This window comes from Meriones unguiculatus, chromosome 1, assembly GCF_030254825.1.
Source record: "Meriones unguiculatus strain TT.TT164.6M chromosome 1, Bangor_MerUng_6.1, whole genome shotgun sequence".
Classification (NCBI taxonomy): domain Eukaryota; kingdom Metazoa; phylum Chordata; class Mammalia; order Rodentia; family Muridae; genus Meriones; species Meriones unguiculatus.
In genome coordinates, this window is record NC_083349.1 from 98,844,585 (window position 1) to 98,870,766 (window position 26,182).

Genomic DNA, 26,182 nt, shown 5'->3' on the forward strand with positions numbered 1-26,182 from the left:
TAAGTTGGCAGTGGTTCCTGCTGCCAATCTTGAGAACCTGAGTTCAGTCCCCAGAACTCACATAGAAGAGAACCACTCTACACAATTGTGCCATGGTGCACATGTGCATGCACACACACATTTAAAGAGAAAAAAATGATATTATTTAGAAGTACTTTTCTCTGCGTCTAAGCATTTAGAACTACTGACCTTGACTGTGTCTAACAGCCTGCCAGCTCTGAGAATGTCTCCCATGCTTCATCACGTGAGTGTCACACCACTGCCTTCTCTCTTATTCTACTCATTAAACTCTTAACTAACTTTTTGAGATTTAATCGATTTAATCTAATTATCCTTTCTGTGATCTTGACAATTCAAGACAGTGTAAGGTACTTCCTTTGTGCTTTTATAGCATCTTAAACATGAATTACTAGCATAACATCTCCAAATATAGTACCTGCAAAACTGTATAGTGCCCATCTTCAAAGCTCGGAGAGTAGCTGCCCCCCCACCCACACACACACAGGTTTTTTTCCTTTTCCTTTTTTTTTTTTTAGCTGTACCTAATGTAATAATTAACACACAGCAGAAAGGCAGTACATTTGTATTCAGTGAATGAACTCAGGTATCCATACCCCTCTTTTATACCCCTTCCCTGGGAGGGAAAGGGAGAATGTGTAATTTGGGAGGAAGAAGGCAAGAGAGAAGTAATAGCAGATATCAGCATTAGCAGCTGCTGATAACCTTTGCTAATGGACGATTTCTTTTTTGTCAGGCACTATCTCGATCTGTATGTAAACTTACCCATTCGTTTACCCCATACATCTACCTTCAAATCTCTTATTTCAGAGATGAATAACTGAAGCACAGAGAAGCTCAGCAGTTTATACGAGATAGCGCAGGTAGAAAGTGGCATAGCTGGCTCTAGAAGCTTTGTGCAGGAAAAAGAAGGAACTAAAATGCTCCTGGAACCATAAAGAGCAGAAGTGGACTGGGGTATAGCTCAGTTGGAAGAGTGCCAGCCTAGCATAAGCCAGGCTTGGTAGTGTATGCTTATAATACCAGTGCTCAGGAGTTGAAGCTAGAAGGATCTTAAGTTTAGGGTCACCCCCAGCTACATAACAAATTTGAGGCCATCCTGTATCACCAAATACACTAAATCTAGAAAAGTTAGATGTCACCCTGTGCTTGAAAGGCTTGAAGCCCTTCCTGTGTTTCCACAAATAAGCCTGTTCAAACATGATCATCTCCAAATTGTTGAGAATTGAAAAGGCAGAAAAAAACCTCTGAGGTTCTACCCCCACCTGTTTTTGGCAATAATATGCATCATCCGTGACACCATTGTTAAGTTTCTTCAACAAGCCATGTAGCAATGGGGAGTATGAAAGACTGGTTATTCTTTCTTTACAAATGATCTTTCTGAAACTTGATCTCCTTTTCCTTGAATGTTTATAAAATTCAACTACTTTACAGAAGGATTTAATACAGAAACATGTCTCTTATATTTGCTGAGCTTGTTGTTTTTCATAGAATGGAAATCTGGGCATTGGTTCTTTGGTTATTATGACTACATTATGCCTACAGTTAAGAACAACAACAACAAAAACCTTTTTTTTTTCCTTCTGTACTAGTGAAGTAATTTCATGGTCTCTTCTAGGAATTTATCTCACTAATATCTTGAAAACAGAAGAAGGCAACCCTGAAGTCCTAAAAAGACATGGGAAAGAGCTTATCAACTTCAGCAAAAGGCGGAAAGTGGCTGAGATAACAGGAGAGATCCAACAGTACCAAAACCAGCCTTACTGTTTACGAGTAGAATCAGATATCAAGGTAAATTAATTCATGATACATATTTCTGATCAGCTTTATATAATACCTCATAAAGGCTGTTATTTTGTAGAGAAGAAAAATAAAAATAAAACTTAAAATCAGTAATTCAAATTTTCTTATATTGAGTGTAATCCTAAATTATTTTCATAAATTTGGAATTTGATTAAAAATATTTAATACTAATAATTTTTTTGCATTTATTTTAGAGGTTCTTTGAAAACTTGAATCCAATGGGAAATAGCATGGAGAAAGAATTCACGGACTATCTTTTCAACAAATCCCTAGAAATAGAACCACGGCACCCTAAGCCTCTTCCAAGATTTGTAAGTATTCATATATTCACAGGTTTTCATATTTACACCTCCATACCTTGTAGGTTATCCATGCCATGTGTCATGTAGATTAGTTTTTTGTAAAAGCGTTTAGGGATGAGGTGTAAATATGATGGTTAAAAGTAATGAAATATAATCAGAAATATCCCACTTGGTTTCAGATAAATGAACATTAATATTAATTTCAATAAATTCTGATATAATATATTGATAAAAGTGAGCAAATTTATGTTTGTTATTTTTAGTTTTAACAAAAGTTAAAATTTAAGATCATAGACTTTAAGAAGTATATATTAACTTATGATAAGTATATTTACTTGCGTTCTGGTAGGTTGGTTTGGTTTCGTTTAGTTTGGTTTTTCAAGACATTTTTCTTTTGTAGTACTTATCATCCTAGAACTAGTTCTTTAGACCAGGATGGCCTCAAACTCAGAGATCCACCTGCTTCTGCTTCCTTAGTGCTGGGATTAAGGCGTGTTCCACCACCCCAGTGTACTTGGGATTTTTTTTTTTTAAGTAATGATTTATGAGAAATTTTAGACATATGTCATTAGCAGAGTAATACAATGTTTGCATTAAAAATACTTTTAATAGTTCTTTTATTTTTGTAGTAATTTGCTAGTGCTTGGCCAAGTCGATACTCAGTATCACCTCTCACTGATAGGAATATGTTAATAAATATAATCAGGACTATCTCACTTGGTTTAACTAAATGAACATTAATATTTTAAAAAATTCTGATATGATAAAAGTTAGTAAATTTTTGTTTGTTATTTTAGTTTTAACAAAAGTTAAGATTTTATTTCAAGGGCATGGACTCACCAACTCATCAAAAGAGTCAAAAAGTAAATGTAAATCGTTTCTAAGTGATCACAATAAACTGTGTAGTGTCTGTAATTCACAGCCATATTTTTTTCAAACTCTAAGACAGCCTTTAAACATGAACCTAAAATAGTTAATTGGAAAAAAGTATGTTGACTCCACTGAGGCACTCAGTCACTGTCAAGTGGTCATTCTGCTTGGAAAGGGCCCTAAAATTAACATATGCACACAAATGAAAGAAATGTGGCCAGCTCAGTCCATCTGTGAGTAGCCCTTATGGTCCTAATGTCTCACAACTCATGATGACTATCCTGGCTTTTCCAACAAGGTTTAATTGTCCCAAATAGTATTTTTAAAAAAACAGAATTATACAGTGTATTTCAGAAAAATTACTATTCCCCCAACATGCTACATTAATGAGCATTCTGGTATTTATATTAAAACTTAGTTAAACACATTCATTTTTCTAACACTTTATGTAGCCAAATCTTCAGCAGAATGAAGTGACAATGCTGTAACTTGGAATATTCTGATCTGAACCGTCATGAAATTTTCATATTGATAATTTATAATTGTCTTAACTATTAGTTGAATGTTATCAGAAGGATAGAGGAAAACCTTCCTTTAAGCCATGATGTTTAAATATTGTGGTTTGTGTTTGTTTTTTATGTCTATAGCCAAAAAAATACAGCTATCCCCTAAAATCTCCTGGTGTTCGTCCATCAAACCCAAGACCAGGAACCATGAGACATCCCACACCTCTGCAGCAGGAGCCACGAAAAATTAGTTACAGTAGGATCCCTGAAAGTGAAACAGAAAGTACAGCATCTGCACCAAATTCTCCGAGGACACCACTGACACCTCCTCCTGCATCCGGTGCTTCCAGTGCCACAGATGTCTGCAGCGTGTTTGATTCTGACCATTCAGCAAGCCCTTTTCACTCAAGTAGGTGTTAAAACTCAAGTGCTCCAGAGCACTGCCCATGAGAGGTGAAAATAACCTTTATACTTGTGTTCATAAATGTGTAAAAGTATGCACAAACGTAGTATTTCAAAAGACCTATAATTCTTTAAATCTAGCTCCAGCACTTGGGAGTTTTTTAAAAGGTGTCAAATAAACACTCTTTAAACTTATCCAAATGCACCTCTTTTATCTAGAGGAAACAAAGATCATCCTTAAAAAACAAAACAAAACAAAACAAAACAAAAAAAAAACTTCAAAGATTGTCAACCTCATGGTTTGATTTTAATTTAATTTATTTTATGTGCATCTGTGTTTTGCTTTTCTGAATGTCTGTACATTCCGTGTGTGCCTGATGCCTGTACAGCCAAGATCTACAGGCAGTAGATCCTCTGGAGTGGGAGTTGTAGATGATTGTGAGCTGCCATGTGGGTGCCGGGAACTGAACCCCAGACCGCTAGAGGAGCAACAAGTGTGTTAACCATTGAGCCATTTATCCAGCCCACAAAATTATTTTATTTGAATATACTATTCCCTTCCCACCAAATTCTGCAGTGGTTTCTGAATTTACAGTATATAAAATTCAAACTTCTAAATGTCCCTTCCTCAGACTCTCTGTAGTATCCTGACAATGTATAGTTCTTGCTATTATGAAAAGCTTGGCCATACAAATCACAGTTACTGCTGTGTCATCACTATCCAAGAAAAATATGAGAGCCATATGTTTGGCTATAAATTTCTAGTAGCCACATTAGAAAAAGCAAACATAAGTTAAAGAATGTTTTATTTAACCTATTATGTAACAAGTAACTTCAGCATGAAATCATAAAAAGCTTATTTCAAGACATCTTACATTTGTGTTTAACTCTTTAAAATCCAGTGTGCATTTCCTATTTAGCACATCTCAATTCAGACAAGCCTAAGGGTGCTCAGTAGTCACAGCGTTATTAGACTGACTGTCTACAAAGTACCATTCACTCTTAGGTATTCACGAAGAGCTCTCTTAAGGACACAGCACCCTTTACATCTGTTTATTGTTAGATCAAACTTTGAATCAAATCAACTTTAATCCTCTGATAAATGTTTCTACATGTTCTTCCCATTGGCATTCTTAGCTGATTAAACTCCACCCAAGGATTTGACACAGTACCAACATCAGGGGCTGCATAACCCTGATGAGGCAAAAGCTGAAAAGCACCAACCTTTCCATTAGGAATCCTGGTTTGTGATCCAAGTCTGCTCAGAACCTTCCTGGTTCTTGATAAAATACTTTCTGTGTGCCTTGTGGAACTTTAGGCTTCTTCTATCTCAGAGAAAACAACTAAAACTCTGTAAGTCTTTGCAGATCTTTTTGAGATTTGGCCCAGAATCCTGTGGAGTTATTCCTATAGCATGCATGCAGTTGTAGCCACCCCGTGGTGTGTCGCTGTGTCTGTACTACATAGAGTGTATTTGTATTGAGAGATCATGAAGTCACAGTATACACATGAACCCATAGTCTTCCAGCATGTATGAGTAAAATTCACTGTTGTTGGGCCCACTTAGCTATTTGCATGTTTCTCCCCTAGAGTAGTACCTATTAAGTCCATATTATAAGGATCCCCAAATAAATGAACTATTGAAGACACATGAAAACTTTATCAGTTGTGAATTCTGCTTTTCTTATTAGTTTAAGTCATTACAAGTAGAAGAGATGGGAAAGCAGATAAACACATTTTCTTTTCTGTAGACTCTAAATGACTATCAAAGGGCAGGTCCTCATTCTGGAATGCAGTGTTCTGTTCAGTGGCTTGGGTCAGAGGAATGCTATTAACTAACGTTTCTAGACAAACGGGGAAAACTGTTCCAAGAGTGAGGAAGCTAAACTTTAGAGTTTTCTCAACTTATTATCATAAACTATTATTCCTCCCTTTTCCTTAATAAGAACTGAAAAGAACTCATTTTGAAATAAAATAACTCAGATTAATATGAAACTATTCTCATGTTCAGCTAACCACTACTTAAATTTCATCCATAACCAAACGGATCTGTAGCTGTGGGGTTGCTCCCCACTGTGCTGTCTTTAGTCTGAATGCCTTCCCCCGTTCCCAGTTGGAAAAGGCCTGCTGTCACCTGAGCACATCCCCTCAACACAAAGCCAGCCCCATTACTTGTGTTCCAAAAGGCTGAAGCTGACTAGAATTTATTGCTTGTAATGGCCTTGTAGCTTAGCTCTAGGGAATTATTCTATTTCCTTTTTAAGAAAATTGAGGAGCAGGAGACCTGGTTCGTGGCTTAAGAGCTACTCTTGGAAGTGGACCTGAATTTTGTTCCTAGGACCCAGAATGCAGCTCCCAACCCCTGAAACTCCAGGCTCAGGAGACCTGATGCCCTCTTCTGGCCTCTACAGGCTCCGACATGCACGTGATTCACACACACAATTAACATAAATACTAAAAAAATAATGAAAATGAGAAATGCACAAGTAGGTAAAGTGCTAGCTCAAGCAACACACTGTGTCCCTGACCTCTTCTGTGGTTCCTCAGAGGGACTGCACAGAAACCAGAACACCAGCCCATGTAATTTACAGTACAAACTGAGTTTTCATCAGCTTACTTGCTAAATTGCTATTTATTTACATATAAAAAGGAAATCCTGTGATAGGACTCTGAGTTATGAAAGTAGTTGAGTTAACAAGAGTTAGCACCAGGCTAACAGACCTGGAACATGGCTACTCTCTCTTGACCAAGTAAGCTGGAAAAAGTCCCAAATTCATTGAGTTATTGCATATTGTATAAAAACAAGTAAATGGAAAATCTGAATTTTTTTAAATCATCAGCTCAGTGTCCTACTGTAAGAATCTTAGCCACTTAGCTAGTTTCTGTTTCACGTGTTGGTGATGAAAAACTGGCAGTGGCAATTTAGAACCAGCCCAGGCATTGCAGCCTCCCTTTCAGTTTCCTCTATTTTATTTTATTTATTTATTTATTTATTTATTTATTTATTTATTTATTTATTTTTAGTTTCCTCTATTTTAGGTAGTAGTTTTCAACTTGTGTGTCCACGCAAGCCCTTTGGTAAACTTTGCTCCAAAAAACATTTATATTATGATTCATAATAGTAGAAAAATCACAGTTTTAAAGTAGCAATGAAATCATTTTGTAGTCACTACAGCATGAGGAACTGTATTAAAGGGTTAGTGGGGGCTTTTTTTTTTTTAAGAAAAAATTTAAGACTTTAAATTAAAGACTTACTTTTTCTGAAAGGAATATTTTTTAAATTAGGCATTCCAAATTTATCAAGTAATTTCCTAAATAAAATGTAAGAACCAAATGTATACTAAAATTTATGAATATGGAAACTGGTTTTAGATATTTAAAACTCTTAACATTTTATAATGATGAAATGTTCTTAAAACATTTTCAAAGGTATCTGGTAATAGTTGTGTGATTCTCCCTTTCATAAATGATTTGAGTCCAGCTAATTCTTTACCTGACTTGGGTTTTCACAGTTTACAATGCCTTCCAGGGGCAGGAAAGGTGGCTCAGGTTAAGATACTTGCCACCAAGCCTGACAACCTAAATTCAAACCCTGGAATCCTCGTGGTGGAAGAAAACTGATTTCTCCAAGTTGTGTCTGTTCTCTGACTTGATCACACATACTATGGCATATGTACACACTCACACACAAACACATATAAAATGTTTTCCAATAATATTGTATCATATTGTTTTCTAATGAATGTTTTTCATATATATTATGACATTAAGGAAGGAAAACTTTAAAAATCCCAGTATGATATTAATGCCTTTTCATTTCTTCTCAAAAAGTATTACCGATCTTTTTCTAAATGTGATTATGACATTCTTTAAAATTAGCATGGTGAAAAAATCATTTTTTATGGGAGAATTGAGAATATCAGTGGGAGAAAACGACTTTTTCCTGTTTCCTTTCCACAGGCGGCGATACTGTCTTTACCCAGGTTACGCTGCCCCATGGCCCAAGTCAGTATATCTGATTTAAAACTTAACTCCTGCTTTGGCTTTTAAAACCAGGCTGAGGCCACCTTCCCTGCTGAATTTCCTTGCCTGCCCCATCTTAGAAGCGTGAGCCTTCTCTGCTTAAATTGGCCTAAATTTATATACTTTTCCTGCTTTTTACAAAACCTTTTCCTCCTAAAAACTTATTAAATGAGTGGCTTCCACATTTAACCATTTCTCATTTTCCAACTATCTAGTTGTAAATATATCCCTCTCAGCTTTAAAAAGAAGCACGAGCTTGCATGGGCATGTGGAGAAGCTGGCAGCTGGGCGCCGTCTCAGTGACAGAGTCGACAGGCAGATCAGGGCCACCTTATACGTGTAAACCAGCCACAAGTTCTACATTTTTAGATAAATTCAAGTGCTGTTGTAGCTAACTGCCTTCAGCTTTAAAGTGAACTAATAATTCATTATAAATTCTATTTTTAGTTTAACAAATCAATGGCTTTACTCTTTGTACAAATGATTTCAAAATACATACATTGATAAATACCAATTACAAGCTAAATTAATTTTCTTAAAAAGTAGGTGACCAAAATGTTGATCATGGTCTGGGGAGATGACTCAGTGGGTAAAGGGTCTGCTATGAAAGCATGGGGATCTGACTTTCGATCTCCTACTTCCACATAAAAACCTGGCATGGTGTCACATGCCTGTAATTCCAACACTGGAGAGTTGTGATGAGGATCAGAGACAGACCAATCCAAGAGGCTCAATGGCCAGCCAGGCTAGCCAAAAGTCTGAGTTCAGGGAAAGACCCTGTCTCAAAGAATACAGTGGAGAGCAATAGGAAGACACCCAACATTAATCTCTGGCCTGTACATATGTACACCCCAGCAAGTATTCACCACACACACACACAGAATGTTGACCATTTGAATGAGTGCACAAAATACTCCTTACGTTCTATATTGTTAAGACATTTAATGTGGGAGGAGGCAGAATGCTTATAAATAAAAAAATAAATAAAGAGCCTGCCTAGTACAGTTTGAATATTTTGATAGTGTTTATAAACTAACATTAGCACAAGTGTTGTTTTTCAAAGCATAAATATCCAGGTGCCTGCATTATGCCTTTGTCACTAAATGTCTGTAAGATGGGTTCTAGTTTTATTTAACTCTTTGTGCCATTTCATCAACTTGGTCTTAAGTCAGGATCACTAGATTTAGTAAAGTTCCTGTTTTCACTATTATAGCATTACCTGTCCCCTGGCATTCTGAATAGTTTCATCATGATTAAAATTTTTAGATTAGATGTGATGATTCTAATTTTGTTTACATGCTAAGGGAAGTCTGGACCCAAGCAAAATGTGAATAGGCTTCAGAAGGCCCCAGATTCTCTCCTGTGCACCATGTAAGAGATGTTACAATAGAGCTCTCAAGATCAGAGATTGTTCCTACAAACTATCTAGTCTGGGCACAATACCTTGAGAGCAGTAAAACTAGAAAAGAAAATGAACCTACCACAGTTGGACCAAAAAAATTATTTTTCCAAAAATTTTCAAATTACGTTTCCAACAGAAATCTCAAAATTAGACAATTAAAAATTCCAATTATAGATTAACAATGGCAGTGTTATTTTGTTCAAGAAGAAATAAATATTTCAGGCAGCTTTTTCTTTTTTTGCTAGGAAATTTCTGCATGCTTTTATAGAAGTTTAATTAATAGAATAGTACTGGTTATTGGTTTATTACTGCTTTTGATACTTCAACACATTTATTTTAGTTAGTACAAGAAGTTTCCATCCAAGTCTTTTCAAGAGTAATTAAGTGAAATAAAAGTTCCATAATGATGGTTTAATTACCACCCTACAGGATCTGCTTCAGTCTCATCTATAAGTTTAGCCAAGGGCACTGACGAAATGCCTGTGCCCCCTCCAGTTCCCCCGCGAAGACGGCCAGAGTCGGCCCCAGCAGAGTCCTCCCCTTCCAAGGTAAGACAGCGCACCTGTCAGCTAGAAACTGTAATCATTAGCTATAGTCAGCTGTTTATGTCTATTTCTTTTTGGGATAGGCTAACATTTCAAAGTATTTGGGTTTAGTAGTTCAAGAATTAAGAATAAATTTACCATACAAGGTGTTTATCTTTTCTTATAAACATCTCGCTTAACCATACCGCAAAACTCTGTGTTGTACACCCACTGTTCTGCCAATAGCATGTCTGAAAACTCCAAGTTAAAAACTCTTAATATATTTATGATACTCTTCAAATGAAACTATTAACACATTTTTTATTCTTTTTCATTTGTTAGATTATGTCTAAGCACTTGGACAGTCCCCCAGCTATTCCTCCTAGGCAACCCACATCAAAAGCTTATTCACCACGATATTCAATATCAGATCGGACCTCTGTATCAGACCCTCCTGAAAGCCCTCCCTTGCTACCACCACGAGAACCTGTGAGGACACCTGACGTTTTCTCAAGCTCACCATTGCATCTCCAGCCTCCCCCGTTGGGCAAAAAGAGTGAGCATGGCAATGCCTTCTTCCCAAACAGCCCTTCCCCTTTCACACCACCACCTCCCCAAACCCCTTCTCCTCATGGCACAAGAAGGCATTTGCCGTCACCACCACTGACACAGGAAGTGGACCTCCATCCCATTGCTGGGCCTCCTGTTCCTCCACGACAAAGCACTTCTCAACTTATCCCCAAACTCCCTCCAAAAACTTACAAAAGGGAGCACACACACCCATCCATGCACAGAGATGGACCGCCACTGTTGGAGAATGCTCATTCTTCCTGAGTTCCTCTAAACTGGATATACAGTTGCCTAGCCCCAGATCCATTGCTGGCAGTGGATGCACTGAGCATGCCAGCACTGAGGAGTAAATTGAGAACTCCAAACACTAATGACTCTACTTCAAGATGTATTATAAGACAATGAATTCTAACCTACACGTAAAAATAAGATGGTATTCCAGCGTAGACTGTGGAGACTGATCTAGAGGGATTGAACAACTGACTGCACCTGGAACTCACGTGAAGGGGCTTTTCTGGCCAATAGGAAAGAGCCCTCATTTTGTGAAGTGATCTTTATCATTAAAGGGATGGAAAACAGTCTAATGTCCAACAGGCCCACGTGTTGACAGTTTTTGTAATTCAAAATATTATGCACTTTTAAAAAAAAACTCTTAAACAGGGATCTTATTCTCCTCTTTGTTTTTCTTTGCTTTACTCTTCTACGTTAGAATACTTTCATAAAAATCATGATGAGGACTGTGAGAAAGGCTGTGGTGCCTGGCCTTGTTGAAATCAAGGCCCAGCACTGTACTACAGTCCTGTTTACAGGTTATTACAGTGAATTGAATGGGTACCGAGGCTTCACCAAAGAGGTACTTTTTGTTATTGTTATTGTTTTAAGAATAATTATACCAATTTTAAGAACATTCCCTCTCTACCCCACTCACAAACAAAATGTGGTGGTGTTGCCTTCAAGAAATCTCATGTCATTAACGTGATGGAAGATCTTTTTTAAAATGCAACTGTCAAGTATACTATTTACACTTAGGAGACTGTTAATCTATGCTAGACTGTCATCCCCCACCCCCTTTGTCCCACAGAAGTTTACTGGTAATATATGTCCTGTCTTGTGGCTGTCCCTCTAACATACTACAGAAATGCAGACACCCAATGTGAAAAGGAGCACTCTGGGCCTCACCGACACCATTCACGTTTTACTAATAGTTGAGTAGTTAGCATACCTGGAATTACCTTGCATTGCTAAATCGTGTGTATATAGTGAATGTTATAGAATATACCTGACAGCTCTGTTTTTATTTAATTGAATAAAGATAAAACTACTTTGTTTGGCTGGCATATATTAAATTATTATATGGAGAAAATGTTTGGTTCTTCTTTCTTTCGGTTGGAAAACATACACTAAGCATAAAATCACTTGTGGTGGTGTGCCTGAGTGTCTGGTTCTCACAGAAGAGCCTGAAGCTGGAGTCTGGCATGTCGGGAAACCCTGCCTTTAGATGGGATAGGCAGCTTTTAAAGCAGAACCTTGCAGGGGTTTTGTGTTTGTTTTTAAATTTCTTGAGCAACCATACATGTTTGTTAAGGTTTATATTGAACATTCTACTTTGCTTAAGGTCTTTACTTCCATCAGAGCTACTCCTTACAACCTACCTGCAGCGTTAATATCAGCGTGATTATTCATGAAGCCTTGTACTGCTCTTCTGAGTAACAACTACTGTGACAAATGCATGCAACTTGAAGAGAAAATGTTTTATTATTCTCCACTCTGTCTGTGAACTGTGTAGTACTCCATTCTTAGACAGTCATCAGTTCATCAGTATGTGCATGTGTCCTTGGAATAATGAAGCAGCATTTCAGTAATTCTGTTAACCGTGCTGCATCATGGTGGGAACTTAGTATATTAATAACTTCGTGTGGCATTTATTACAGCATTACATGTACATCTCAGTAGTACAGTATATAGTCTTCTAAGATCAGAAAGGACAGTAATTGTATCCATCACTAGGTAGTCTGTCCTATCATGTCCTTGTTTATTTGTTAGAGTTTAATCTTTTTTCACTCAGTGTCTGTACCATTCCTGTTATGGTAGCCGTTTTTCTCTTTGTAAAATGTCTCCTTTTTTTAAGAGTCCTCAAAAGTTAACTTCAAATGCCTTCTTGGATGTAAAGTGCCCGTAAGACCATTTATTGAACAAGTGAGCATTCATTCAATAAAAATAGCTAAGCCTACTTACTAATGCTGCTCCGTATGATTGTAAATGCACATCCCAGTCTCCCATCATGGTTTAGACCAGCCTAGCTGTCCCTAGAATTTTCTATGGCTTACTGATCATGTTTTGATCATTCCATCCGTACTTCAAAGGAGACCCTAAGAAAAGCAACATTAGAACCCATTCAGTATCTCTGGAAAGTGTTGCCTTCAATGTCTTTCATTCTGCCTGCGCCAACAATGAAGGGAAAGCTCGGATTTGGAGTTAATTGTATTTCTCCCAAAAGGAACCATTCTCTGCCCCACTGTTCTAGTAGACTACACCAGGAAGCCATTTTATATGCGTCATGGATAGAGGATATTTTTATTCTCAAATATGACATTTTGGCAAAAATATTTTCTATGCAGGAACTGATTTTGAAAATTCTAGTTGGATGTCCTGAGGAGAAGGTGAGCAAGCTGTCCTGTTAACTGTTATCTGGCTGGCAAATTTATCCTTAGCCATACTAAATGTATCAGGGACAAGAGTTGGCAAGAAAACAAATGCCCCATTACGAAACTACACCTGAATCCAGGCCATTACAAGGCGGCCAATGTGGAAAAACTTGCTTAACTGTGTCCCCAAATATGGGACACTTCTTCCAGAAATCGGTGTCAACAAGTTTTTTTTTTACCTTTAGATCACAAAATAAAAGTTCCTCTTGGGTTCATAAACAATATAATAGAAATGCTTTTCACAGCTAAGCACCCTGAAAAACAGGGACAGACAAATACATGTTTCTAAATATTAAAAGGTTGTTTATTCTGTTATGCCTTCAAATGTGTTTGAAGACTACAAAATGACAAATATTGAAAGTCTTCCTAATTAAAAACTTTTGCTTAAATAAAGGCTGTTGGGCATAAAATTGTGGGTTTAGTAGGTTACTATTCTCCGACTGAGTGTTTGAATGGATCTGAATTGAGCCAAGAGAATGCCAACATTCTACTAAAGTACTATTTAAATTGGAGGCTATGCTATGATTCCAAATTCTTCCTTAATGCAAACCCAAAGTGGTATTTATCATAATGATCTTGCAATTAAATTTTGCTCATGTTATTTCATTATCTTAATATAATGGCCTAAATTAGGGATATTTAGTGGTTCTGAAAAATAGATGGGGATGTTGTCCCAGCTAGAGTACACACAGAAGCAAACCCTTCCTACCCCTCTTCAGATTCAAAATCAAGGCAACCATTTATCCCTGGTTTGCTACTGCCGGATGGGTTTGCATGTTTTCCATCTCTGTTGTTTGGCTGTTGTGCAGGTGCAGGTTCTGTATATTGCACATTAATCTTCACCAGTAAATACACAACACAAGGTTACTGTCAATTGGACTAAAAGAGAATTATGCAGTAAAATGCGAAGGAAAGTGATGGCTTTATTGAATGTTTTCTTTCATTTAGAACAGTACTAACTTTTAAAATAATTTCATATTCTTTTATACATAGGGCAGTGAAATATTCTGAAAAAACAGCTCTACATGATAAATCTAAACAACAAAGCACTTGTAAATTCTTTTTAAGTTTCATGCCTTATTTTCCATTTTTGATACCATAAAGTGCATTTTCTGTCAACTGTGAGCAAATTTCCCTTTTGCCTTTAATAAAAATAGTGCATTAAGTAGCCAGTTGCTGAAAAATTATAAAGCAAGTTAGCTAAAGGTGGGTCACACTGGACTACCACCCAGGATACACAAAAGATGCACGTTACATGTGGTGTGTCCTAGTATGCACCCATGCTGGATGCATGCCACTTTCAGTAGCTGCCAAATGTGCCTTTAATTAACATCTCTAACTTTTTTTCTTCAGATCAAGTCAGCATTTGGGAGTGGGACTAGGGTAGGGGGGTTGGGATTGCAAATATCTGGTGAAAACACCAGAAAATTTGTCAAAGTGACATGTATACTTTTAGTTGAGATGTGTCTGTGTATATATGTGTATTTGCCTTTGTTTAGTAGCACGGTTTTTTGCTAAAGTAACTGTCAAAAAAATGCTCTGTCTTACTCTGATGTAAGAACAAAGTGTGGTCTCTACATCTCTAACGGCCTTTGTACCTGAACATATTTATAGGTACTCTTTGTCCTCTATGTGTAGCCGTATTCGGTTTGCATTAAAAGTGAAAATAATGGCTGTTGTTTTCCTGGCATTACTGAGATAAATTGAAAAGTAATAAAAATAATGCCTTACATAGCCCACAAGTGTATTATTTTTGCATGCATTTATTTCAGAAGGCAGTATTTTGAAGCTGTTAGTGATTCTAATTTAGCTTACACCTTCATATAGAAATACTTTATATTTTATCACGTCTTCCTTTGGGGACACTATTCCCTGTAACCAATTTAAAAAGATAAATTAAGTTTAGTGTCAGATACTAGTATTTGTAACAGGGAGGCTTTGGATGCCAAGTGGCCTTTGTCGATATGCAGAATGAACTTTCAGAGTGCGGTTACATTTCTAAAAGAACGTGCTTGGGTATTGCAGGTCCCTGTAAGGCAGCTTTTGCTGCAACTAGCTGGTGTCAAGAAGATGGACTTTACAAGTCCTTTCAGAAGCCAGGTGTGGTGGTTCATGCCTTTAACCCCAGCACTCAGGGAGGTAGAGGCAGGTGGATCGCTTTGAGTGTGAGGCCAGCCTGGTCTACAATGTAAGTTGAGGACTGCCAAGGCTACACAGAGAAACCCTTTCTTGAAAAACAAAACAAACAAAAAAAGTCCTTTTCAGTTTGGCATGAAAGAGCTTAAGGTTGTAACTTAAGAACTTGGCAAATATACAGTCAATGTATACTACAACATAAAAATAATAAACAATTAATAGATTCAGTCCATTTATTTCAAAATAAGGGCAAGCCAACTCTACTGGTGGTACAGGTCTGCGATCCTAGCTACTCAGGAGACTGAGTCAAAATATTAAAAGTTCAAGGTACACCTGAACAATAGTGAGTTCAAGGCCATCCTAGCACCTGTCTCAAAATGAAAAAGTAACTGGGATGGGGTTCCACTCAGTGGTACAGTGCTTGCTAACAGTGGGGCCCTGTTTCATCTGTGCACTGTAAAGAGAAAAGCAAACAGAGCATCAAGGAAAGTGAGGAGCAGGCAAAGTGATGTGTTAATGCCTAGCAGAGACTAGGACTCAGGGCTCCTGGTATTTGGAGGATGCCTTCAGGGATGCCTACAATGGTGACTCCCAGCATGCATTATTGAATGTATTCTAGGTAATCAGCTTACTACCTGGAAGTCAATAATACTAGCACTGATATTAGTCAGAGATTCTGATTTTGCTCCTCAAATATTAATTCTGAAATTTAACCAAGAGATTCGCCATTTTACTTTATAATCAAAAGTAAAAGCTAGGTCATCAAAGAGGAGGGCATTTGAGTCTCAAGAACAAAACTTCAGGTGAGCCTGCCTTTTTGCACCTTTTAGAATACAAGCCCAGAAAAGCAGTTTATGGCCATGCTACCTTTTGGGACCTTTGATAGTTATTGGAGGCCAGAAAAACTTCCAACTGTTTTGTAGCTGCTTTCACTACCTTAGTAACTAACTCATCAAGACACAGAAGGCTGACTGTGACAGAGAAAGCAGGTGCTGCGGAGCACACCTGTTTGTTCTGCTTGCACTTCTTCCTGTGTGAACAGACGACTCATCACAAGGACCCAAGAAGAGCTGAAGGGTGATGTGCACAGCACAATGCCTTTCGCAAAGCACTTACCATATGGCAGATACAAACAGAAAACACGTGTTTGCAGTTTGCCTGCTTTAGACAGTTCTTAAGAGGTTAGCTTCTGTCCTGACATCCTATGAGTTGATTCAGTATGGCTTCCTGTGCTGTTTATCACTACTCAGACTGGTTCTGAGCGACCTTAAATTATTAGCATTTGATAAGAGCCCATTTGACTACTGAGCAATAAACAAATATTGGTGGGTTTTTTTTATACAACTGATATTAGAAACATAGTAATGATGAAAAATCCATTTCATGGGATTTATGAGCTAGTGAGAAGATGTAGACAATATTTTATAAGTAGAATATTATACATTAAAAATTTTAACTGCTAAGACGAGAAAAAAGGATTGGTGACTAGAAGTGTGAAATTTAAATGTGATGATCAGTTAGCATTATAGAGATGCATGAAAACCTCAAAGGGGTGAAAGAATGAGACATCAAGTCACTAAGAGAAGAGCCAGTTCGATACTCTGGAGGAGGGACACACTTGATATATGTGAGAATACACAGGTTGCTTGTGCGGGCAAGAAATGACTATGGAAAGATTGGAAGGAGGTGCCCCTGGGAGTTTAACCTGAAGATCACGTAAAGCTTTGAAAGCCATTATAACAATTCAAGAGCCCTTAGATCAGTGCTTCTTAACTGTGGGAACCCTTTTGAGGGATCAGATGACCCTTTCATGGGGTCACCTAAGACCACTGGAAAACACAGATATTTACAGTTCATAACAGTATCAAAATTACAGTTATAAAGTAGCAACAAAAATAACATGGTTGGGGGTCACCAGAACATGAGGAATTGTATTAAAGAGTTGCAGCATTAGGAAGGAAATTGCAGCATTAGGAAGGCTGAAAACCACTGACTTACAAGTTTTGATCTGAAGAATGATAGGATCCAGTTTAATTAAATAAAGAGCAGAAATAGGAAGGCCAGCCCAACAAAATGGTTTGGACAAGAGCAATGGAAGGGGAAGGTCAGAGTAAGGAATGTATTAAAAGACAGCCAGCTTACCAACTGACTGAATATTGTATAAAAAATACCAAATTCACAAAGCCAACTTCAAAGTTTTGGGCCACAGCAAGAATAAAGATTACCATTAACTGAAGTGGGGTAGATACTGTGAAAGAAGGTTTAGATACACGACTGAGCATTGAAAAAGTAAACCTGACATCTTAAGTCAAGAGGAAACAGCTGGGGATATTGGTCTGGAGTTGGAGAAAGTTCTAAAGACATAAAACTGGTGGCCATTTTCATGTAAACTCTGTGTGTGTGTGTGTGTGTGTGTGTGTGTGTGTGTGTGTGTATTGCTGGGGATAAAACCCATAGCCTTGTGCATACTAGACAAATTGTCTGTCACTGAACTACATCTCTGGCCCAGGAAAAAAAAAAGTCTTTAAAGTCTGCAGTCTAAATAAAACTATGATGGAACTACCATGAAGAAAGTTGAAAACAGGGGTGTGTACAGCCCTAACAGTCTAGTAAAGGAGGAAGTGACCTTGCTCCTAGATAAAGTAAGGTTGAGGATGGACCGTATGTTTAACAATGAGGACATTATTACTGGGAGGTTTTTGTTGTTTGTTACGGAGTCTATCTTGCTATATAGCCCAACCTTCCTCAAAATTATGATTTTCCTGCCTCCACATTCCAACTGCTGGAATAACAAATGTGAGCCAATACCTCAGCTTCGGTGATACCCCTCAAGAAGCTTCTGGGAGTGAGTAGGCAAAGGCCTGGGCCTAGTAAGTTTAATTAAAAAAAAAAAAAATTGCAGGAAAGGAACTGAAGTGGTTTTCTCTTGCACATTTTACAGTAAAAGGGGGCAGAAAACTGGAGAAAAGAAGAGGCCAGGAGAGAGTTTCTTTTATATTTAAAGGTGGGACAAATAAGAGCATGTTTGTATGATGCTTAAAAACTTGCCTCTGGTAGAAAAGAAACTGTGATAATGAGGGGGGAGGGGCTTGGTGATAACTGAAACACATGTTATCTGCTAGCAGTCCTTTATAATAGAACCTGCTATCTTTACAGTATCAACTTCATATGCATGAGAAAAAAGCAATTTAGTTTTCTTTCAAAGAATTAAGAGAATTCTGGGTTACTGTACCTAAAGGAAAGATGTTACATTCTGCTTACAAACAGGGAACAAGCTTGGATGGCTTAAAAACTATGTGCTGAGCTCCCGGAAAATAACACATTTTGGGAAAAAGTTATTTGGTTTGAGGATAAAATCTTGACTATTTTGAACAAATAGTAACTCCTCAAAAAGGCATTTGTAGCATTGCCTATATTCATATCCTTATGTTCTTATATAATCAACATTTAAATGCAAAATACCAGTTTCTTACTCCTTTTTTTAAAAGAGACAGATGTCAGACTGGGGCTGTAGTTCAGTGAACAGTGCTTGCCGAGCACACACGAAGCCCAGGTACGATGGTGCGTGCCTGTAGTCATACCTCATAGGAGATGGAGGCAGAACCATCAGGAGTTTGGGCCATCCTAAGCTACACAGTATGAGATACATAAGAAACTCGTGTGTATATAGATTTTAATATAGAATATATGTATATGTACATATGTATGTATGTCTATATTCCCATCATTTTTCTCCCCTCATTTCCCACTTCCTCCCCATACTGTGAGTCTTACTGGCATAAATACCACAAATCCAAGAATGTTTAGCAGCCACAAGTCCTGCACTTAAGTCTTTAACTCATTGTTTAGGACAGGGAATTCTAACTTTACTAAAAGCACTGTTGTTTGGGGCTCTTGAAGAAACTTATTAATGGCAACGTTTTGTGAAAAAGTTAGTCTGAATACTAGATCATTTTATTGTTCTAAGACATTTAGCCATTTATTCTTAAGGGCTTGCAATTGATTCTTTTCTTGATGGATGTAAGTGATACCATAAAACAAAACAAAACAAAAAACAAAACAACAACAACAACAACAAAACCCACCATTCCAGTAGTTCCCCTAACAATCTAGTCTCAAATCTCACATTAAACACTCACATGATGAAATTGCCCATGAGAAAATTTTGTAACCCACAAATCCCTGGTTCTTAGAGGGTCAAACTCTGAAAGCAAAGAACTAAGACACTCCTTGCTTGAGCTTGTATGCAGATCCTTCAGGGCTGCAAAAGATACTACAGGACTAGGGACAAAGATATGCATCCCTTAGTGATTCCTCTCAGTCATTTCCGGCAGACACCAGTGGTCTGTGTACACATTTCACTTTAGAGGGCCGGAAATCAGAGGTGAGACAACTGTCAGTTCTGCCCCTTGACTCTATCTTGAATGCATCATTTTGCCAAATATCATGGGTCAGTAAAGACCATGCCTCCCCTACCAATTTATACTGCTATCTAGAAAAATTATGAGATGAGCTAGGAGTAAGAAAAGAGAGTAATCTATTTTTCTCTTAATTAGAGAGGTATTAAAATGGCAGTAGCACCTTTCACTGATTCTGAAGACAACTGTATCTTCCTTTCTGACTGGCCTATTTCCTTTAAAAAGGTGAGAGACTGAAGTAACAATGCTGAAGCTCTATCTAATGAAAAGCGGAAATGATTTCTAGAGCACCTAAAAAAGAGCACAGTCCTGCCCTTGAAAGGATATGACTTCCTGATGGGAAAGTAAGACCAGTAATACATCGAAAGATGAACTGGTCACACCACATAGGATCTCAGAAAAATGAGGGCTTAACCTGGATCTTAAGGATCACTTCAGCAGGAAGAGCTAGAGCAAGGGTGTAAAGTCAGAGTGAGCTGGGAAGTGGATGTCTTACTGGCAAAAGTAAACGCCTGGTTTAGTTGTTAGTTCATATAGAACTGCAAAGTGTAAGGAACAGTCAGAAAACTAGAAGCCCTACTAGAGAATGACCCTGAACTGTGATGTTGAGGATTTGGAAATCTGAGAGTAGACAAGAGTTGAATTTCACTAAAATGTGTTTGGGAATATGAATGTCCTAGGGATAGGGGAGGCAGAGTGCTTAGAGGTGGTTAGAAAGACACCTACCCAGTATCCAGTTAACAGGAAATAGGGACCAAGAGTAGCAACATTACTATTAGTTTAATAATATACAATGATGGTTTGTAGATGCAGATGGAGTGTGTTATCAAAATAAAATCTGAGAGGTGTGTGATATTTTCAAAACTTTCTAGTAACCTACTGTCTTGTTGACAAACAGGTTATGAAAGGAAAAATCTTATTTGTGTTCACAGCTTAGTTATTTCTGTTTCACCCTCCACGTACTGTTTATTTGGCATTGTGCTTTTAAGCACTGCCCCAGATCAATTTTAGCCTGATAAAAACCTGATGTCAGTGGTCTATTAATTTCAGGGAAATGAAAATATTGACTGACATTTAAATATTGAAACTCCAAAAACATAGCAGCAACCCTTTACATGTTTCATATACTTCACTGCGTGCTAATGGGTGTGCTCCCATTTACTCAGTAGCCAATGAGAAAGGCTGTCATACTTAAGATGACACAGCTAACAGAGCATCCTACAGAAGAACCCTACAGAAGCACTGTCAGCAGAAACCCTTGTGAATACTAACACTGTATTTAGCCGGCTGCCTAACCATGGAGTCAAGCAGTTTAAACATCTTTTGTTTGTTTCTTTCTGTTACAGACCTGATGTTTGAGGCCTATCAAGGAACGGGATGCTGGCCATCTGGGGCATGTTTGGGTGGAACAGTACATCTTATTACTCCAGAGACAGGCAGGCCTTACTGCAGTAGACTGAGTCCTCTACTTGGCCTATGAAAGCGTCAATTCTCTCTAACTTCCTAGGAGACTTGAATAGTACATCCCTGAGTTTTCATTCCAACCTGTGTTTGTAGTAACCACTGTATAGATGTGACCATTAAAGAAATGGTGCTAAGGTGACCTTCAGGCCAGACTAAAGGAAGGTTTTAGGGATGGGATGTAACTTTATGGTTGAGCACTTGCCTGGCATGCATAAGACCCTGGGTTCAAAGACTCTGACAGAAGATTTGGTTATGTCAGTACTTTGTTTCCCTGATCTCTCTAGGCATGAGTGTGTCTAACTCATGAGATCTACTGAATCTGTAACTGTTGCCATCCTCAATACAGCCCATAGGAGGAAAGGGTTTTTTGTCTTTGTCCTCACCCCTGTTCCCTTTACTGATTTCCAGAACCATAGAACAAGTTGGAGAACAATATATCTTTAAGTTTTGAAGCTTCTGAATTATAGTTTAAGGACAAATTCTTTAGAACTCTGATTTGTACATGTAAAATACAGTTCTGTTAACCCTTTGCCTTAAAGGATGCTATATTTTGCCTTGAGGTTTGGAAAGATACGAAGCAAGACACAACTGGATCCTCAGATAGGGCATATCAGTTTAAGCACAGTGGGTGAATTCATGAGCTATGAATTAAAATTCCTAGGAAGCACAAAATTCATATCCATGCTAAAAATGAACATGCTTATTACTACACTTGGGGAATGACTTCAAGGTCAACAGACATTTATTTTCCTCCAAATTTATTATGTTTTTCTGTAATGATGTGAAAAGTCTTCGTTTCCCTTTTCCCAAGTGCTGAGATTCATTAAGTCAAGTCTTAACCATAGACTAATCTTCATCTCTTCATTATCTTGTATGTTGATTTAGTTTCGTATGTAAATATTTAGTAATATATATTCCTTCAGAGATATATACAAGCTTTTACCCTCCTCTTACCACTCGACAATACAGCTGTAAATGTGTTTACACAGCTGTTCCTTGGTCAAGGTCATTTGCAAGAGCAAGTCGGTTTCTGAAGAAATCTTGTTTGGTGGGTGAAGGATCCATTGAGGGATTCTCATTAGTTTTTTCCCTGTATTCTGATCCACTGGACCTAAAATCTCAGCACACAGATAAAGTACAGGTTGATTTGGTTTTAATTGTTTTCAAATATTATCTATCCAAATTGTTTTGCATTTGTAAACAGTTGCCTCCTAGGTCTGGAATCATTTTTTTATTCCCCTGAATTTCAAAACTTAAGATATGTGTATCTTAAATTTGCAGTGAACATACAAAATATCTCTCTAATGCTCCATGGGGATATCTGTGACTACTATATATGTCAGTGTAAGTTACTGTGTAAAAGCATTGTAACATATAAAGCTCAAAAGTATCTATTTTTGATTCAATGAAATAGCTATGCCACAGATTACCAAGGCCCTTAAATTAAAATGGTTATCAGGGGCCTTTGCTTAATCTAGGCATTACATTACAAACTCTTGTTTTTACTAGTTTTCATTGTAAAGGAAAGATTTATTGACACCAACCACATATTTATGCTACATTTGGTAGAATGCAGAGATCAGTACAGTTATCTCAACCACCACAGAAGAGGCCAAGACTAATCAACAGTCAGCTCAGTCCATGTGAGTCCCCAGTCAAGGGTGATTTCTTCCTTTCTCTTGGCTAAACCAGTTGGCCAATCCATTCCAGCTCTGTACCTTCTCCAGTCTGTTCATATAAGAAGTCCCTAGAGGGAGGAGCTTTCTGAAAATAACCTCTCATACAATTACACTGAAGCCCTCTCACTAATTTAAACTTTGAGCTAGAATGGGTGAAAGTAGCCCAAGAACCAGGAACCACTGTCAGAGTGTTCATTTTGGATGCATGGAAGTGATGCTCCAAAGCGCCTGCTCAAGTGACCAGTTCTCCACACCCTGCATTAGGCATGTTTCCCTAAACACAGAGGCAGGTAAATTGCCTCCATGTTCTTTCACTGTCACTGGTATACTGTTTGTGCCCTTATTTGTTTTGTGAGGCTTATGTTGGTTAAGTGGGTGTGTGGGGGGTGCTTTACTTTGTTCGACTTTGGTGGTATTAGCCCCAGGGCCCTCACACACAAGGCAAGTGTTCTATTGCTATATATCCCCAGTCCAAGTCCTTGTTATTAACAATTGTTATTAATTATGAATCTTTATTTACTGAATTTATTGGTAAGAATTCAAACATCCTTTTCTATTATTCATGTAAAAACACTGGACCTACAGAAAGACTAAAGATGTCTAGAAACCTGATGAACGGACTAGATATTTTATTTTTGCAATTTGATATAAAAAATGAAGCCATTGCTACCTAAGATGCTTTTACTTCTGGTTAGAAAGGAGTACTTTCCCACTACATCCCAGTGAACAGATGAAAATTACTCTATCAGCTCCAGTACATCTGGGTGCTCATTGGATAAAAAGATATCTGGATGGGGTGAACTTCTCTTTTCAGAGACAGCCTAAACTCCCTAGAAACAGACTCACATCTTCCCTAAAACTCCAGGCTTGCTTTCAGCTCTCAGGACTCCTACCTCCCTCCAGATCCCTAGTTAGGACAGTTGTGCCCCATGTGTTAGTAAGATACCTCCTGGCTATTCATTCTTTCTCTGTCTTCTGGTATGCGGCAGCCTAGACGCCCTTGCGTCTTAGGGCAGGAAGCAAGAGTTCAATTGCTGCTGTCTCTTCTCAGTTGTTTTCCCCTATGAAAATTTCTCAACAGAACCATTAGTCTACAGTTAGCTTCACCTCACATTTCCCCTCTTACCTATATCTGATCTCTCCAAAACCCAACATGTCACACTTGGAGGTTCCCACATGCAACTGTTTGAAGTTTACCTGGAAATGGGAAAGCTTTGATGTCACCACCAGCCCCAAGGACCACAGAAATCTTCACCAGTTGCGTTCCCATTTCTGAAACAAATGCCAAAATCGCCCTGTCTAGTTTCCACAAACTCAGCTCAGACTCTTTTAACTGCTCTTATAAAATGTACCTTCTCTTTGTTTCCAGTATGAACAACTTCATTTCTGAATATTAATTGCTAAGTAACTAGTGGCTAACTTACTATTAGTTTTCAAAATACACAATTCTACTACAGCAATGATTCAAAGCTCATTTTCACCTTTTATCAAGACAATTTCAGCTGACTTTTATAATGCTCAACATACCACAGGTATGCCTGGATTCTTCTAAGAGTGTGGCTGTAAATAAGTAGGAAAAACCCCTACAAAATCTAGGAGAAAGAGATAGTGTGTTTTCTTTTTATTCTCTTTCTTTATAAAACACAGAAATTGCCTCTGAACACCAGACACCATCACGACAGACTGCAGGGCATATCTAAGCAGATACTGAAGGGACAGGCAGGAACTCTGGGCAGAATACAGTGGCTGTCAATATATTCAGACACAAAGTCATCCAATAATTTGACAGAAAGGGGAAACAGAATGGACTTGTTGATAACTTTCCTTCAAGTGACAGAGAAAAAGAAAATTGCAAATTGGGTGGTTCAGTTAAGCACAACTTTACTACAGATAAACCAGAAAAAATCTCTGACATAAAAAGAGCTGGTTCTTTGTTGTAAAAGACCCTCATTGAAAGTGTTAGGACATTCAGGTGAAGAAGGTCGGAGGAAGCGAAGCACCTGTTATATTAGTCAAGTCAGTCAACCATGGCATGCACAGGGTGGTGAAAAAGCATTCTCTTACTATGTGCAATATGCTATAACTTGTACCTATACTACCCTTACATTGAACTATATGCTCCAAATGGGCAGGAGCTATTTCTTCTACTTGCTTTGTGCTGGGCAGAACCTAGTACACTGAAGACACTTCACTGACTTCAGATGACCTACTGAGAAGCATTCCCAATCAGAGCTGTAAACCTAAAGCACTCCTCCCTTCAAAGCATCCCTTCTTGAATTTGCAATTCACATAGGAAATTAAGTGAGATATGATAGAACTGCAAAATGAGTAAGAGGATCAGTGGGACTTGGTTTGGGTTTTACGAGGTAGAGAAAATTATTATAAAATGACCAACTGATTTTTAGAATCCTGCTTTCTGTTATATGGACTGTTCCACAGGGAGGCATATGCAAAAACTGTTGAGAAGACACCAAACGAAAAGGACTTACTGACAGTCAAATATATGGGCCCTACGGAAGTACTCCAGACCATGTGTATTGAATAAAATAGAGTAGATGCAATTGGTGGAGGGAGTATGATGGCTGGAATAGAATAATCATATAAATTATGAAGTAGTAGAGAGGAAGAGAAAAGGGTGAAAGAAATATAATCAGTAGATGGATGCCATATTCTTTATCTTCTACTGACCACAAAATTGATACTATAATGGGGAGGCACCATCTATCCTCCCTGCTCCAAAGCTGTTTTACACGATCTCTTCCCCACTGCTACACCCCAGCCAAGAGTACTCGCTTAGTCAAGTATAAGATTAACACATAAAAGTGCAAACCCATTTGCCTCAGCTTTAACAACAGTCTGGGTTTAAGTCTTTGACAGCGTCCATATATATTCTTCTAAAGGGGAGAGTTTGGTCTTTCATCTTACTCAAGGACAAGAGAGTTAAGTACTCAGTCAAGCATTAGCCTTTCATGTCAGCTCTGTTCTAAGGATCACATTTAGAATGTGTAAAGTCATTTAACATTCTCAGACCTTAAGTTAGTAGGCTTCATTCTGACCAATTCTGTACAGCTTTCAGGGGTCTATGACCTGGTATCTACCCAGGGCAAGTGTGCCTGAGATGGGAACAATAAAAGGGTTATCCTTTTCCTCAAATATCGTGGGCACTTTTTCAGAATATTTTTTATGATGTCAACTTGACTCTGCCTTTTGAATCCTTGTGGGCATGAGCATTCGGCCCTCCCAGCCTCAGAGGGAAGAGAACCCTTTCTCGGGTTTTCTGTTGCATCTGGTTCCATGCCTAGCTTCATCCCGAAGCAGCATTCTGGGTGTGTGGGGCCACCAGCCAAACAAGCCCCTATG

General features: G+C 38.1%; 2 protein-coding genes across 15 annotated transcripts in view; one reads left to right on the forward strand and one right to left on the reverse strand.

The window, feature by feature from the left end:
- Positions 1-11,783, forward strand: part of Sos1 (SOS Ras/Rac guanine nucleotide exchange factor 1) — a 78,633-nt gene extending 66,850 nt beyond the window's left edge. The window contains exons 18-23 of one of the 2 annotated variants that reach the window (XM_021634352.2): positions 1,637-1,809; positions 2,016-2,132; positions 3,641-3,908; positions 7,862-7,906; positions 9,756-9,874; positions 10,193-11,783. In XM_021634352.2, coding sequence (XP_021490027.1) covers positions 1,637-1,809; positions 2,016-2,132; positions 3,641-3,908; positions 7,862-7,906; positions 9,756-9,874; positions 10,193-10,684 — 1,214 coding nt within the window. In that variant the 3' untranslated portion in view covers positions 10,685-11,783. The remainder of the gene's footprint in view (positions 1-1,636; positions 1,810-2,015; positions 2,133-3,640; positions 3,909-7,861; positions 7,907-9,755; positions 9,875-10,192) is intronic. The other variant, XM_021634354.2, reaches the window with a different exon arrangement.
- Arhgef33 (Rho guanine nucleotide exchange factor 33) overlaps positions 1-26,182 on the reverse strand; it is a 121,691-nt gene that overhangs the window by 25,735 nt on the left and 69,774 nt on the right. For 4 of the 13 annotated variants that reach the window (XM_021634368.2, XM_060363944.1, XM_060363930.1 and 1 more), the window contains one exon: positions 21,885-22,254. The exons of 2 other annotated variants lie outside the window; for them this stretch is intronic. In XM_021634368.2, coding sequence (XP_021490043.1) covers positions 22,125-22,254 — 130 coding nt within the window. In that variant the 3' untranslated portion in view covers positions 21,885-22,124. Of the gene's footprint in view, positions 1-21,884; positions 22,262-22,287; positions 22,891-24,019; positions 24,095-24,119; positions 26,178-26,182 lie in introns of those variants that run through there. 7 more of the 13 variants (XM_060363960.1, XM_060363979.1, XM_060363972.1 and 4 more) reach the window with 5 other exon arrangements.